This window comes from Pan troglodytes, chromosome 1 (assembly GCF_028858775.2).
Source record: "Pan troglodytes isolate AG18354 chromosome 1, NHGRI_mPanTro3-v2.0_pri, whole genome shotgun sequence".
Classification (NCBI taxonomy): domain Eukaryota; kingdom Metazoa; phylum Chordata; class Mammalia; order Primates; family Hominidae; genus Pan; species Pan troglodytes.
In genome coordinates, this window is record NC_072398.2 from 98,471,523 (window position 1) to 98,488,452 (window position 16,930).

At 40.8% G+C, this 16,930-nt stretch overlaps 1 protein-coding gene across 1 annotated transcript in view; it reads left to right on the forward strand.

Moving 5' to 3' along the window:
* CTSS (cathepsin S) overlaps positions 1-8,439 on the forward strand; it is a 32,898-nt gene extending 24,459 nt beyond the window's left edge. The window contains exon 8 of the mRNA XM_001171268.5: positions 7,678-8,439. Within this exon, the coding sequence (XP_001171268.1) occupies positions 7,678-7,777 (100 nt within the window). The 3' untranslated portion in view covers positions 7,778-8,439. The remainder of the gene's footprint in view (positions 1-7,677) is intronic.
* The last annotated feature ends 8,491 nt before the right edge of the window (positions 8,440-16,930 follow it).

The following is a 16,930-nucleotide window of genomic DNA, read 5'->3' on the forward strand; positions in this document are numbered from 1 at the left end:
GCTGTGAGTGAGCCATGATCACATCACTCAACTCTAGCTTCAGTGACAGAATGAGACCCTATCTCGAAAAAAAAAGGAAGGACGTCGGGCACAGTGGCTCATGCCTGTAATCCCAGCACTTTGGGAGGCCAAGGCAGGTGGATCACTAGGTCAGGAGATCAAGACCATCCTGGCTAACACGGTGAAACCCTGTCTCTACTAAAAATACAAAAAAAATTAGCCAGGCGTGGTGGCGCATGCCTGTAGTCCCAACTACTCGGGAGGCTGAGGGAGGAGGATGGCATGAACCTGGGAGGCGGAGCTTGCAGTGAGCCAAGATCACACCACTGCGCTCCACACTCCAGCCGGGGTGACAGAGCGAGACTCCGTCTCAAAAAAGGAAGGAAAAAAAAGAAAGGTATTAATTTTAAAATGAAAAAAAAGTCATTACAAATCCTATTCATTTTTTAAATCCTGCCTCAAATACTATCTCCTTCATACCCCATTCACTTAGAATTGTTTCTCTAATTCCTAAGCTTTGGCAATGCTTTATGAATTCTATTATAGTATTTTACACATATCCCTTGTGTTATAGCTATTTGTGCAAACCATGCCCCATTCACTAAAATGTAAACTTCTTCAAGGTAGGATAGTCTCTTGTTCATTTTTGCATCTTCATTTGGACACTGATTCAACAAACATGTATTGAGTACCTACCATGTGCCAAGCTAGGAACTAGCGATTGGAAATGAAAAATGCAGCTCTTCTACCATCCCTCAAGGTACTCATAGTCTAATGGAGTGAAGGAAACAGGCAGGTGCATGTGTAGTCCATTGCAACTCAATGTGATAAATGCTAAAATCGAGGTGGCATAGGTTGCACTGGAGGCATAGAAGAACTTCGGCAGGTTATTTAACTTCTTTAATTTTAGTTTCATCAGCCTTCTTACAATGGAAGAGAGTTAGGGCCTTGCTCTGGATTAGGTTTTGGCTTAAGGGCATGTTGTGGCTAGTTTGCTCTTTTATCTAGGCCACTCAAATCATATCAGCAATAAGGCTGTTTCACTTTTTTTTCTTTCTTTACTTTTCTTTTTCTTCTTTCTTTCTTTTTGTTGTTGTTGTTGTTGTTGTTGTTGTTGTTGTTGTTGTTGTTGAGACAGGTCTCACTTTGTCACCCAGGCTGGAGTGCAGTGGCACAATCTCAGCTCACTGCAACCTCCGCCTCCCTCCAAGTAGCTGGGACTACAGGCATGTGCCACCAGGCACGGGTAATTTCTGTATTTTTAGCTTGTTGCCCAGGCTGGTCTTGAACTCCTGAGCTCAAGTCATCTACCCACCTCAGCTTCCCAAAGTGCTGGAATTACAGGCATGAGCCACTGCACCTGGCCTGTTGTTTAGCTTTCATTCATGTGTTCACTGGAGTAGCATTTTAATTTCCTCCAAGAACTTTCCCTTTGCATTCACAACATGGCTAACTGGTTCAAGAGGTCTAGCTTTCAGCCTACCTTGGCTTTCACAAAGCATAATCATTTCTAGCTTTGATGTAAAATGAGAGATGTATAACTCTTCCTTTCACTTGAACACTTAGAAGCCACTGTAAGGTTGTTTTTTGTTTTTGTTTTTTGAGACAGTCTCCCTCTGTTGCCCAGGCCTTGGAGTACAGTGGTGCAATCTCAGCTCACTGAAACCTCTGCCTCCCAGGTTCTAAGCAATTCTCCTGCCTCAGCCTCCGGAGTAGCTGGGATTACAGGCACGCACCACCACACCCTGCTAATTTTGTATTTTTAGTACAGACGGGGTTTCGCCATGTTGGCCAGGCTGGTCTCGAACTCTTGTCCTCAGGTGATCCACCTGCCTTGGCCTCCCAAAGTGCTAGGATTACAAGCGTGAGCCACCGCACCTGGCCCATTGTAAGGTTATTAATTGGCCTAATTTCAATATCATTGTGTCTCAGGGAAAAGGGAGGCCCGAGGAGAGAGAGAGAGATGGGGGAAGTGTCAGTTAGTGGAGCAGTCAGAACACACACCACTTATCAGTTAAGTTCACCATCTTATATGCACGTGGCTCATGGTACCCCAAGACAATTACAATAGTAATATTAAAGATCACTGATCCCAGCTTGGGCAACATAGCAAGACTCTGTCTCTACAGATAGTTTTTTTTTTAATTACCCGGGCATGCTGGTGCATATTTGTGGTCCCAGCTACTTGGGAGGCTGAGGCAGGAGCGTGAGACCTGGAGGCTGAGGCTGCAGTGAGCTGCGATTGTGCCGCTGCACTCCAACCTGGATGACAGAGTGAGACCCTATCTCAAAAAAAAAAAAAAAAAAAAAAATCACTGATCACAGATCACCGTAACAGATTTGCTAATAATGAAAACAGTTGAAATATTATGAGAAATGCCAAAATGTGACACAGGGACACAAAGTGAGCACAGGCTGTTGGAAACATTGTGCCGATAGACTTGCTCCATGCAGGGTTGCCACAAACCTTCAATTTGTAAAATATGCAAAATTTGCAATGCACAATAAAGCAAAGCACAATAAAACAAGATTTGCTTGCACTTCTCAATACCTCTGCTGTTACCATTAGAGTTCAAGCCACCATCCATCTCCTGGTCTATTGCAATAATCTCATAACTGGTAGCTGCTTCCCTCTTGTTTGCTTGGAATCAATCCTCTACACAGTAACCAGAATTATCTTTTTAAAGCATAAAGTAGATTATGTTACCCTTCTACCCCAAACCCTCTAATGGCTTTCCTTCCCACTCAGAATAAAACCCATGACCTGTAAAGCATGACATTATCTGGCCTTAGCCTGCCTCTCCAACTACCTCTCCAACTACTCTCTCCTCTCTCACTCAGCTCCCAGCACATTAGCCTTTTGGCTATTTCTTGACACATCATGCTTATTTCTAGCCCTTTATCCAGGTCTTTGCCTCACTTGCATCTTTGCTCAAACATCCACTCAGCGAAGCTTTTCCCGACCATTCCACCTAAAATTGAGCCCTGTCTCCTAACACTCTGTATCCCTTATCCTGCTTTATTTTTCTTTATTGTACTAATCATATATATCATCAAGTATTTCTTCGTTTATCATATGTTTCTCCTCTAGAACCTAGGCTTTAGAAAGACTTTGTCTCTGTAATCCTAATGCCTAGAAGAGTGTCTGGCACAGCCTAAGAAGCCCAGGACTTCAGTCTATTACAAAGGAAACTGGCATTGATTTTAGAAGGAATAATAAGTTAGTAGCCTTATAATATGCAAGGAGAAGGTAGGGTGATCAACTTTCCCACTTTGCTAAGGGCTACGAGGCTTTCTGGGACATAGGACTTTCTTTTTAAAAACGGGATAGTCCCAGGCAAACTGGGACTGGTGATCACCCTAGAAGAACGCTATATATTTTTTTAAAAGTAGACGGACTCAGCCCGGCTCAGTGGCTCACGCCTGTAATCCCAGCACTTTGGGAGGCCGAGGTGGGAGGATCACCTGAGGTTGGGAGTTCGAGACCAGCCTGGCCAACATGGAGACACTCCATCTCTACTAAAAATACAAAATTATCCGGGCATGATGGCGCACGCCTGTAATCCCAGCTACTCAGGAGGCTGAGGCAGGAGAATCACTTGAACCTGGGAGGTGGAGGTTGCAGTGAGGCGAGGTTGTGCCATTGCACTCCAGCCTGGGCAACAAGAGTGAAACTCCGTCTCAAAAAAAAAAAAGTAGATGGACTCTACTTGAGTCCAATCTGATGTACTCATATCTGGATAATAATAAAAATAGCTACCTTCACTTAGTAAGCATTGGCTATATACCAAATATTGTGTGAGTACTTTAAATACATTCTCTCGTTTAATTTTTAAAGTACTCTTATGAGATAGGCATTTAGTTAACAAACTCACCTAAAGTTGAACAGTTTGAGTGAAAGAGCTATAGAATTAATAAAAATATACAACTTGGTAAGTACCGAAATGAACATTTGGAGCACATCTTGTATAATTCTGAAGGCAAGACTTTGTCCTCAGATACTTTACTTAGCTTAAGATTTTTTTTTTTTATCAGTTTCATTGTTTAAGGGAAGTTAGCAGGACTCAGTCTAAAAGAGGTCTGGGATCTTTTGCAAAACTGGGGGCAATTGATCTTGGTCGGTAAAACTGAGAAAAGTAAATTGTTTAGATGTTGAATGGGGTCTGGGATTCCTTGGTCTCACTGACTGAATTCATACTGCTAGTAACTAGACCCTCAATTCAATTTTCATACTAGAACTCAGGTCCAAATTCAGTTCACCTAAAATGATTTATTTTACCTATTATTTAAGGCAGTGACCATAGTAGGATATAAATTACATGAGATCCTAGATGTACTGGTCTGAATTTCATTCCCCATATGACTTCACTCACAGAGATAACTGTAGGGATAGGCATAGATAAAAGTTAGAGTGGGCTTTGGAATAAAATAATCCTAGATTTGACCTCTGGCTTCACAATTTACTATCTATGTGACTTTTGGCAAGCTACTTTACCACTCTGCCCTTCTGTTTTTTTCTTTAGTAAAAGAAGATAATATTCACCTCACAGGATGATGATTAAATTAGATAATTTATGTTAATCTGTTCGGCACAGAGTAAGTGCTAAATAAGTGGTGTCTATTAATATTAATAATAGCCTGGCCAGATTCTTGTTATTGCTTTTGCTTATCAAACTGGATATTAAAAGAGCATTGCTACAGCTTGGGCAACATAGTGAGACCTCTTCTTTACTAAAATAAAAAATTGGGCCGGGCGCAGTGGCTCACGCCTGTAATCCCAGCACTTTGGGAGGCTGAGGCGGGCAGATCACAAGGTCAGGAGATCGAGACCATCCTGGCTAACACGGTAAAACCCCATCTCTACTAAAAAATACAAAAAAATTAGCCGGGCGTGGTGGTGGGAGCCTGTAATTCCAGCTACTGAGGAGGCTGAGGCAGGAGAATGGCATGAACCCGGGAGGCGGAGCTTGCAGTGAGCCGAGATTGTGCCACTACACTCCAGCCTGGGCCACAGAGCAAGACTCCATCGCAAAAAAAAAAAAAAAAAAAAATTGGCCAAGCATGGTGGTACGCACATGTGGTCCTAGCTACTTTTAAGGCTGAGGCAGGAGGATTGCTTGAGCACAGGAGGTCGAAGCTGCAGTGAGCTGTGATTGCACCACCACACTCCAACCAGGGCAACACGGTGAGACTCTGTCAAAAACAAACAAACAAACAAACAAACAAACAAACAAAAAACCCACTACAGCCATTGGTTTATTAGAGGTGACGATGGAGTTTGAATTTTATTGTAAAGGCATGGAGAGCCATTGACAATTTCTAAGCAGTGGAGTGGCAATTAAGTGAAAGGAAGTAAAGAAAGGAGCTCATGAAAATGTTTGAGAAGGACTGACCAGAGAGAGATAAGAAAATCAGAACATAGTAGTGTCTTGAAGCCAAGAGACCAGTAAGGTGGGAGTAGACAAGTGTGTTAAATGGTACAGAGAGAAAAAAATAGGACCTGCAAAATGTCCAATGAGGGCTGATACATAGAATATTTAAGGCCTCTTAAAGCACAGTCCTTTTAAATGGTGTCATTTGTCTTCCAACAATAAACCAGCATTTCTTAGGTTCTCCACTGCATGCAAAAACACAAACTTTGAGTCCCTGAGCCAAAATTTCTAACAGCTTCCCTTTGCCTTTGTAATTGAAGTACATGTTCCTCCACCTGCTGTTCTAAGCTGTTCACAACATGGCCCCAAACCAGCTTTCTATCCTCTTTTTCCACTATTCTACTAAAGATATCCAGTTTTCCTTTCAACTAAATTTCTTACTGCTCTCCAGACACACTAGGCATTTTCTCAATTTCATACTTTTATTTGTATCCTAGAGCACTTAATGAATTTTGCCTTGTATGATATTTATATACCTACCACTATAAAATCTCAGAATGATAAAGAGCTTCAGAAATCATTCCTCTTACAAGGATTTTCTAAGTTTTTTCATCAGTCTTGGTAAAGTAACAAAAATAAGAATATTTTGGTGACTTTTTCAGTAATATAAATTTATTTACTCAAAAGATTATCCTTAAAATAGAGATTATGTCTTTGGATTTTTTGCTTTTGGTGTTAAAATGTATTTTCTTTTACAACATAATGGTGACAGTAAGTAGTATGGTTTTTATTTATTTTCTTTTTTTGAGACAGTCTCACTCTGTTGCCCAGGCTGGAGTGCACAGGCGCAATCTCGGCTTACTGCAACCTCTGCCTTGCCTCCCAGGTTCAAGCGATTCTCCTACCTCAGCCTCTCGAGTAGCTGGGACTACAGGCTCATGCTACCATGCCCAGCTAATTTTTGTATTTTTAGTAGAGACGGGGTTTCACCATGTTGATCAGGCTGGTCTCGAACTCCTGACCTCAAATGATCTGCCCGTGTCTGCCTCCCAAAGTGCTGGGATTACAGGCTTGAGCCACCGTGCCCGACCAATAGTATGCTTTTTAAAAAAGATGTCCATACAGCTGGGCATGGTGGCTCACACCTGTAATCCCAACTCTTTGGGAGCCTGAGGTGGGTAGATCACTTGAGGTCAGGAGTTGGAGACCAGCCTGACCAACATGGAGAAACCCCATCTCTACTAAAAATACAAAATTAGCCCTCGTGGTGGCACATGCCTGCAGTCCTAGCTACTTGGGAGGCTGAGGCAGGAGAATCACTTGAACCCAGGAGATGGAGGCTGCGGTGAGCTGAGATTGCACCATTGCACTCCAGTCTGGGCAACAAGAGCGAAACTTCACCTCCAAAAAAAAAAAAAAGATGTCCATACATGCTAATTTTAAAATTGATAACTGTATATCTATCTGTAAAAACTTTTTGAACTCCTCTAAGTCCATTAAATCAAAAAGTGAAACACTGATCTACTCGAACCCTAATCCGACCCATGATTTTTCTCTGCAACATCTCTAAGAAGTAGCCTCTGCTGCAGAGTAGCTAAGGAATACAGGTGCATGCCACCATGCCTGGCTAATTAAAAAAAAATTTTTTTTTGTAGAATCAGGGACTTGCTATTTTGCCCAGGCTGGTCTCAAACTCTGGCCTCAAACAATCCTCCCACTTCAGCCTCTCAAAGCACTTGGATTACAAGTGTGAGCCACCATGCCTGGCTCATTTTTCAATAGCTTTAATTATGAGAAAGTCTTAGCTCCACTTCTAGATCAAAAAGCTCTTTCAGAGCTGCATTTTTGTTGTTTGCTTTAGAATTCCCTGCCCTATACCTTTTTCACAGTAGTCACTCAAAAATATTTCTTAATTGACATTCTCTAGAGGAATTTAAGTTTGATAGAAAATCATTACACGATACTGTTATCAAAAAATTTAGAGATAAAGGCTTATAAAGGATACTAATACTCTTTCTTTAGAGAAGGCATATTTGCAAAGTAGGAGGATTAAAGGACTGGGATGGATCTTACTATAGTTTTCCTTAGGTATTAAGTCTATTCATCAATATAGCACTAAAGCTTTCCAAACCATTATTTTGAGTTACCTGAAATCCCTGGAGAAATTATTATCTTATTTCATTCTAATTTTGTTTTACGGCCTTTCATATGTAATCACTTATAGGAGAAAAACAATGAGATAAAAAGTTGATAACATGATTTGATTGTACACATTTGTAATTTTGTATTATTTCTTTTTCTAAAGCTGGGGCCACAACTTTGGTGAAGAAGGATATATTCGGATGGCAAGAAATAAAGGAAATCATTGTGGGATTGCTAGCTTTCCCTCTTACCCAGAAATCTAGAGGATCTCTTCTTTTTATAACAAATCAAGAAATATGAAGCACTTTCTCTTAACTTAATTTTTCCTGCTGTATCCAGAAGAAATAATTGTGTCATGATTAATGTGTATTTACTGTACTAATTAGAAAATATAGTTTGAGGCCGGGCACGGTGGCTCACACCTGTAATCCCAGTACTTGGGAGGCCAAGGCAGGCATATCAACTTGAGGCCAGGAGTTAAAGAGCAGCCTGGCTAACATGGTGAAACCCCATCTCTACTAAAAATACAAAAAATTAGCCGAGCACGGTGGTGCATGCCTGTAATCCCAGCTACTTGGGAGGCTGAGGCACGAGATTCCTTGAACCCAAGAGGTTGAGGCTGTGTTGAGCTGAGATCACACCACTGTACTCCAGCCTGGATGACAGAGTGGAGACTCTGTTTCAAAAAAACAGAAAAGAAAATATAGTTTGATTCTTCATTTTTTTAAATTTGCAAATCTCAGGAAAAAGTTTGCTAAGTATTAGTAATGTACTATAGATATAACTGTACAAAAATTGTTCAACCTAAAACAATCTGTAATTGCTCATTGTTTTATTGTATATGCTTTGTCTTTTTAAGACCCCTAATAGCCTTTTGTAACTTGATGGCTTAAAAGTACTTAATAAATCTGCCATTTCAAATTTCTATCATTGCCACATACCATTCTTATTCCTAGGCAACTATTAATAATCTATCCTGAGAATATTAATTGTGGTATTCTGGTGATGGGGTTTAGCAACTTCGATGGAAGAAAATATTAGGCTATAAATGTCCTAAGGACTCAGATTGTATCTTTGCACAGAAGAGGATTCAAAACGCCACGTGTAGTGGCTCATGCCTGTAATCCCAACACTTTGGGAGGCTGAAGTAGGAGGATCGTCTTGAGCCCAGGAGTTCAAGACCAGCCTGGACAACATAGTGAGACCTTGTCTCCACAAAAATAAAAAAGAAACTATCCAGGAGTGGTGGTGTGTGCCTGTGGTCCCTGCTATGCAGATGTCTAAGATAGGAGGATCACATGAGCCCAGGAGGTTGAGAATGCAGTGAGCTTGTAATTGCACCACTGCACTCCAGCCTGGGTGACAGAGCAAGACCCTGTCTTTAAAAAAGAGGATTCAACACATATTTTTATATTATGTTAAAGTAAAGAAATGCATAAAAGACAAGCACTTTGGAAGAATTATTTTAATGATCAACAATTTAATGTATTAGTCCAAATTATTTGTCATCAACAATTTGACCAGGGCCTTTATTTGGCAAATAACTGAGCCAACCAGAATAAAATAACCAATACTCCACTGCTCATATTTTTATCTAATTCAGATGGATCTTCCTTACAACTGCTCTAGATTAGTAGATGCATCTAAGCAGGCAGCAGGAACTTTAAATTTTTTAAGTTCATGCCTATGACAGGAACAATGTGTGGGATAATGTCATTAATATATCCTAAATTAACCTTAACTAATTTCACTAACTCTGGCTCCTTCTCCATAAAGCACATTTTAAGGAACAAGAATTGCTAAATATAAAAACATAAATGATACCATAATACATGGCTATCATCAAAAGCGTATAGAATATTATAGTTTAAAAGTATTTAGTTGATTACTTTTCAGTTTTGTTTTTTTTTTTTTTTGAGACGGAGCCTCACTCTGTTGCCCAGGCTGGAGTGCAGTGGCACCATCTCAGTTCACTGCAACTTCTGCCTCCCGAGTTCAAGCAATTCTCCTGCCTCAGCCTCCCGAGTAGCTGGAATTATAGGCGTGCACCACCACGCCCAGCTAATTTTTGTATTTTTAGTAAAGACAGGGTTTTGCCACATTAGCCAGGCTGGTCTCAAACTCCTGACCTCAGGTGATCCACCCACCTCAGCCTCCCAAAGTGCTAAGATTACAGGCGTGAGCCACTGAGCCCAGCCTACTTTTCAGTTTTTAACATAATTTTTGTTTTATCCACAACTTTTCAAGTATTGAAAGTAGAATAAAAACATGGGTTCTTAGTCTTTAGCTATCTGTTAAAGCCTATGAATGCCTTCTTAGAATCATGTTTTTAAATGCATAAAATATATAGGATTACAAAGGAATCTAATTATATCGAAATACAGTTATTAAAATGTTAAAAGATAAGTTTGTTATATACTAATATGCATGCTTCTTTATAAATGCATTAAATAAGAGTTAATAGCTATCCTAAATCTGAAATAGTGATGAGCATAAGGAAAATAGATGCAAAAAAGTAATGTGATATGAAAATATCTGGGTTTTTCTTTTGATGATGAAGTATTGCTAATATTACTGTGGTTTATGAACTATGTTCAGAATTGAAGAAAATCCTAACTTTCAGTTAGAGGTTAGTGACGGGGTTCAGGACACCCTACACAAAATACAGCACTTTGACATATTGAATATTTTAAGCTGAAGGCATTTGAGGAAATTGCAGAAGCAGGAAGGTGACTCTGACCTTCTGCCTGCTGTTCTCCCCAGAAGCAGCCATAAAACCTGGGAAGGATTTTCTGACCTTCCCCTGAAGTAGATCATAAGACTGTCATGTAAGAGGTGCTCTCCTGGCACCCAGAGAAAAGAGCATCCTTACCTCCAAAAGCACAGGGACACAAAGAGGAATCTAAACAAACAGGCCTCTCAGTTTCCCCCAGTTTATTACATTTAGCTTGTTCACACTTTGCCCTATGACATTTCTACATCACTGCCTGCTCTTCATCAAACCTACTATAAAAAACATTCAAGTTCAACTGTTTCTTTGGGCCTTTATTTCCTTATGGAGGCCCTCGTGTCATGTAAAACTATACTAAAGAAATGTGCATGCTTTTCTCTTGCTAATCTCTCTTTTGTTATAGAGATCTCAGCCCTAAACCTAGGATGGATAGAAGGAAACATATGTTCTCCCCTACATTAGTAAAAATAAAAATGAAATTTTTTACCCATACAAATTCATAAATTCCCTGAATTCTATCCAAGGAGACTTTGAGAGTTGGGGCTCTCAAGTAAAGAATGCCTGAACTAAGCAAGTAGAATAATGAAATATTTTTTTAAAATCTTCACTGTATGCCCAATATAAAGGGAAATTATTAACAATAAGTAATTTCAAACTTATAGAGATAAAAAATTATCTAAAAATATAAATTTAAAACAAAAACATTTAGAATTTATTCTGGAACAATTTCTAGACAGTAGTATGCAAGACGATCTGAAGAAAATTTTTTAAAAGTCAGGTGCAGTGGCTCACACCTGTAATCCCAGCACTGTGGGAGGCTGAGGTGGGAGGATCGCTTGAGCCAGAAGTTCAAGAGGCTGGTCTCAAACTCCTGGGCTCAAGTGATCCTCCTGCCTCTTGTTATGAGCACATAAAAAGATCTCTATCTCTACAAAAAATAAAAAAGTTAGCCAGGTGTGGTGGTATGTGCCTATAGTCCCAGCTACTAGGGGAAAGGCTGAGGTGGGAGGATCACTTGAGCCCAGGAGATTGAGGCTGCAGTGAGCCATGATAGTGCCATTGCACTCCAGCCTGGGTGACCTTGTTTCAAAATAAATAAATTGGCAAATAATAAAATAAATAAAATTTTAAAATGAGACAACCTAGGCCGGGCATGGTGGCTTACGCCTGTAATCCCAGCACTTTGGGAGGCCGAGGCAGGCAGATCACTTGAGGTCAGGAGTTGGAGACCAGCCTGGCCAACACAGTGAAACCCCGCCTCTACTAAAAATACAAAAATTAGCTGGGCATGATGGTGGGTGCCTGTAATCCCAGCTACTTGAAAGGCTGAGACAGGAGAATTGCTTGAACTCAGGAGGTGGAGGTTGCAGTGAGCCGAGATCGTGCCATTGCACTCCAGCCTGGGCAACAAGAACGAAACTCTGTCTCAAGAAAAAAAAAGAGACAATCTAAAAGGTATTCTAGTAGTCTATATGTGTGGTGATAAAGCCCTAAACTAAATATATCATTTCTGAAAACAGCAAAAAAATAAAAAATAAAGCAAATCTGGGAGCCATCACAGAGTAAAAGTTGACAGAATTTTAAACTGTATAATAAAAGTAAAGAAACGGTGCTTGCTTTGGCAGCACATATACTAAAATTTGAATGACACAGAGAAGATTAGCCAAAAAATTTGAAAAATTATATTAAAAAAAGAAACAAGAAGATTTAAATATTCCAGAACTAGGCATCCATGAGACAATGCCATTAAAACATATAACATAAATGTGACAGATACTTAGTATTTCCTTTCTCTTTTCTTTTTTCCTTTCTTATCTTTTTTTTTTTTTTTGAGACAGGGTCTCACTCTGTCACTCAGGCTGGAGTGCAGTGATGCCATCACTGCTCACTGCAGCCTTGAACTCCTGAACTTAAGCTATTTTCTCACCTCACACACCTTCCCCACCCCTCCAGCAGCTGGGACTACAGGTGCAAGCCACCATTTCTGGCTTATTTGTGTGTGTGTGTGTGTGTGTGTGTGTGTGTGTGTGTGTGTGTGTGTAGAGATGGGAGTCTCATTATGTTGCCCAGGCTGGTCTCCAACTCTTGGCCTCAAGTGATCCTCCCACTTTGGTCTCCCAAAGTACTGGGATTACAGGCATAAGACTTACTATTTCTTTGAATCAAATTATTATTTTTTGATTCTTCTCTTCTAGATAAGAATCTTGATGATGCTTCAAGTATGCATACTCTAAGTTACCAGAAAGACTATAAATCAGAACATGTAATAAAGGGGGCCGGGCGCGGTGGCTCATGCCTGTAATCCCAGCACTTTGGGAGGCCAAGGCAAGCTGATCACCTGAGGTCAGGAGTTCGAGGCTAGCCTGGCCAACATGGCAAAATGCCACCTTTACTAAAAATACAAAAATTAGCCTGGCGTGGTGGTGGATGCCTGTAATCCCAGTTACTTCAGAGGCTGAGGCAGGAGAATTGCTTGAACCCAGGAAGGGGAGGTTGCAGTGAGTCGAGATCACGCCACTGCATTCCAGTCTGGGTGACAGAGCAAGACTCTGTCTCAAAAAAATGAAAAAAAATGAAAATAGGCCTGGCATAGTAGTTCATGCCTGAAACACTTTGGGAGGCTAAGGCAGGAGTATTACTTGAGGCCAGTAGTTCAAGATCAGTCTACACAACATAGCAAGACCCTGACTCTACAAAAAAATTAAAAAGTAGCCGAGAGTTGTGGCACACACCTGTGGTCCTAGTTGTTACAGAGGCTGAGGAGGGAGGATTGCTTGAGCCAGGAGTTTGAGGCTGCAGTGAGGTATGATTGCATCACTGCACTCCAGCCTGGGAGACGGAAAGAGACCCTGCCTCTAAAGAAAAAAAAGTGGCTGGGCAAAGTGGCTCATGCCTGTAATCCCAGCATTTTGGGAGTCCAAGGTGGGCAAATCACCTGAGGTCAGGAGTTCAAGACCAGTCTGGCCAACATGGTGAAACCCCATCTCTACTAAAAATACAAAAATTAGTTGGATGTGTTGGTGCGTGCCTGTGATCCCAGCTACTGGGGAAGCTGAGGCAGGAGAATCCCTTGAACCCGGGAGGTGGAGGTTGCAGTGAGCCAAGATTATGCCACTGCACTCCAGCCTGGGCAAAAGAGTGAGACTCCGTCTCAAAAAACAACAACAACAAAAAAAAAAACACAAAACAGTGACTTAATTATAATTCAAAATAATTATTAGACCAAGATTTTCACTATTTTTAATCCTAATAACAAAGTTCTAGTCTTCATTTCTCTCCTAGTTGAATGACTTTGGGCAAATCTTTTCATATCTAGTGGCTGTTTTCTCCTTTGTAATGAAGATATGTCAAAGTTTATGAGTACAGGCTTATCTTGTTTTATTGTGCTTTGCTTTATTGTGCTTTGCAGATATTGCATTTTTTTTACAAATTGCAGGTTTGTAGCAACCCAGCATCAAGTAAGTCTGTCAGTGCCGTTTCCCAACAGCATATGCTTACTTCATGTCTTTGTGTCACATTTTGGTAATTCTTGCAATATTTTAAACTTTTTCATTATTATTATTATCTACTATGGTGATCTGTGATCAGTGATCTTTGATGTTACTATGATAATTGTCATAGGATGTCAAAAGCCGCACCCATGTAAAATGGCAAATATAATCAATAAATGTGTGTGTTCTAACTGCTCCATTTACTGGCTGTGTCCCCATCTCTCTCCCTCTCCTTGGGCCTCCCTATTTTCTAAGACACAACAATATTTAAATTAGGTCAATTCATAACCCTACAATGTTGTCTATGTGTTCAAGTGAAAGAAAGAGTTGCATGCCTCTCACTTAAAAGCTAAAAATGATTAAGCTTAGTGAGGAAGGCATGCCAAAAGCCAAGACAGGCTGAAAGGCCTCTTGTGCCAAATAGTTCACCAAGTTGTGAATGTAAAGGGAAAGTTCTTGGAGGAAATTACAAGTGCTACTCCAGTGAACACATGAATGATAAGAAAGTGAAGCAGCTTTATTGGTGATATTGAGAAAGTTTGAGTGGTCTGGATAGAAGATTGAGCCAGCCACAACATGCTCTTAAACCAAAGTCTAATCCAGAGCAAGGCCCTAACTCCTCAATTCTAGAAAGGCTGACAGAGATGCAGAAGCTGCAGAAGAGAAGTCTGAAGCTAGCAGATGTTGGTTCATGAGGTTTCAGGGATGAAGCCATTCTCCATAACACAAAAGTGCTGAGATCGCGCCACTGCACTCCAGCCTGGGCGACAGAGTGAGACTCCGTCTCAAAAAAAAAAAAAAAAAAAAAAAAAAAGTGCAAGATGGAGCATCAAGGGCTGATGTGGAAGCTGCAGCAAGTTATCCAGAAGATCTAGCTAAGATAACTGATGCAGGTGGCTATACTAAACAGCACATTTTCCACATAGGTGAAACAGCTTTGTGGAAGAAGATTCCACTGAAAACTTTCATAGCTAGAGAAGAGAAATTAATGCCTTCAAAGCTTTAAAGGACAGGATGAATTTCTCATACGAGGATAATGCAGCTGGTGACTTACATTTGAAGCCAATGCTCCCTTAACATTCTGCAAATTCTAGGGCCGTTAAGAATTATACTAAATCTACTCTGCCTGTGATCTATAAATGGAACAACAAAGCCTGGATGACACCACATCTGCTTACAACATAGTTTACTGGATATTTTAAGCACATGGTTGAGACCTACTGCTGCTTAGAAAAAAAGATTCCTTTCAACATATTACTGCTCATTGTCAATGCACTTGGTCACTCAAGAGCTCTAATGGAGGTGAACATGGAGATTAATGTTGTTTTCGTGTCTGCTAACAAAAAGACCATTCTGCAGCCCATGGATCAAGAAGTAATTTTGACTTTCAAGCCTTATAAGTTAAGAAACACATTTTGTAAGGGCTGTAGCTGCCATAGTGATTCCTCTGATGGATGTAGGCAAAGAAAATTGAAAACCTTCTGGAAAGGCGTCACTATTCTAGATGCCATTAAGAATATTTGTGATTCATAGGAGGAGGTCAAAATATCAACATTAGCAGCAGTTTAGAAGAAGTTATTCCAATCCTCATGGATGACTTTGAGAAGTTCGAGACTGCCATGGAGGAAGTAACTGCAGATGTGGAAATAGCAAGAGTACCAGAATTGGAAGTAGAACCTGAAGATAAGAAGATGGGACTGAATTGCTACAATCTCATGACAAAATTTGAACTGCTGAGGAATTGCTTCTTTTTTTTTTTTTTTTAAGATAGTGTCTTGCTCTGTTGTCCAGGCTGGAGTGCAGTGGCGTGATTTCAGCTCACTGTAACCTCAGCCTCCTGGGTTCAAGCGATTCTCCCACCTCAGCCTCCCTAGTAGCTGGGATTACAGGCGTGCTATCATGCCTGGCTAATTTTTGTATTTTTAGTAGAGACAAGGTTTCACCATATTGGCCAGGCTAGTCTCAAACTCCTGACTTCGTGATCCACCCGCCTCAGCCTCCCAAAGTGCTGGAATTGCTTCTTATGGATGATTGAGGAAAGTGATTTATTGAGATGGAATCGATGGAATCTACTCCTGGTGAAGATGCTGAGAACAAGGTTGAAATGGTAACAAAGGATTTAGAATGTTACATAAACTTAGTTGACAAAGTAGCAGCAGGGTTTGAAAGGACTGACTCCAATTCTGAAGGAATTTCTACTGTGGGTAAAATGCTGTAAAACAGCATCACATGCTACAGAGAAATCTTTTGTAAAAGGAAGAGTCAATCGATGTGGTGAATGTCATTGTTGTCCTAATTTAAGAAATTGCCACAGACACCCCAACATGCAGCAAACACCTCCCTGATCAGTCAGCAGCCATTAATATCAAGGCAAGACCCTCCACCGGCAAAAAGATGATTGTTCAGATGATCATTAGCATTTTTTAGCAATAAAGTATTTTTAAATTAAAGTATGTGCGTTGTGTTTCTAGACATTATGCTCCTGCACACTTAACAGGCTACAGTAAGCATAAGATATGTACAATAAATATATTAAGGGCCGGGCGCAGTGGCTCATGCCTGTAATCCCAGCACTTTGGGAGGCCGAGGCGGGCGGATCACAAAGTCAAGAGATGGAGACCATCCTGGCCAACATGGTGAAACCTCGTCTCTACTAAAAATACAAAAAAATTAGCCGGGCGTGGTGGCGGGCGCCTGTAGTCCCAGCTACTTGGGAGGCTGAGGCAGGAGAATGGTGTGAACCCAGGAGGTGGAGCTTGCAGTGAGCCGAGATCGTACCACTGCACTCCAGCCTGGGCGACAGACAGAGCAAGACTCCGTCTCAGAAAAAAAATATTTATATATATATATATAAAGATATTAATAGTGTAACCATAATTTTTTTTTTTGAAACAAGTCTCACTGCCGCCTAGGCAGGAATGCAGTGGCTCAAACAGGGCTCACTGCCACTGCAAACTCCTGGGCTCAAGGGATCCTCCTGCCTAAGCCTCCTGAGTAGCTGAGACTACAGGTGTGTGCCACAACCTCTGCCTAATTTTTTTTATTTTTTGTAGAGACAGGGTCTCACTTTGTTGCCCAAGCTGATCCCCAATTTCTGGCCTCAAGCAATCGTTCCGCCTTAGCCTCCCAAAGTGCTGGGATTATTGGCATGAGCCACCACATCTAGCCAACATAACTTTTATACACATGGAAAA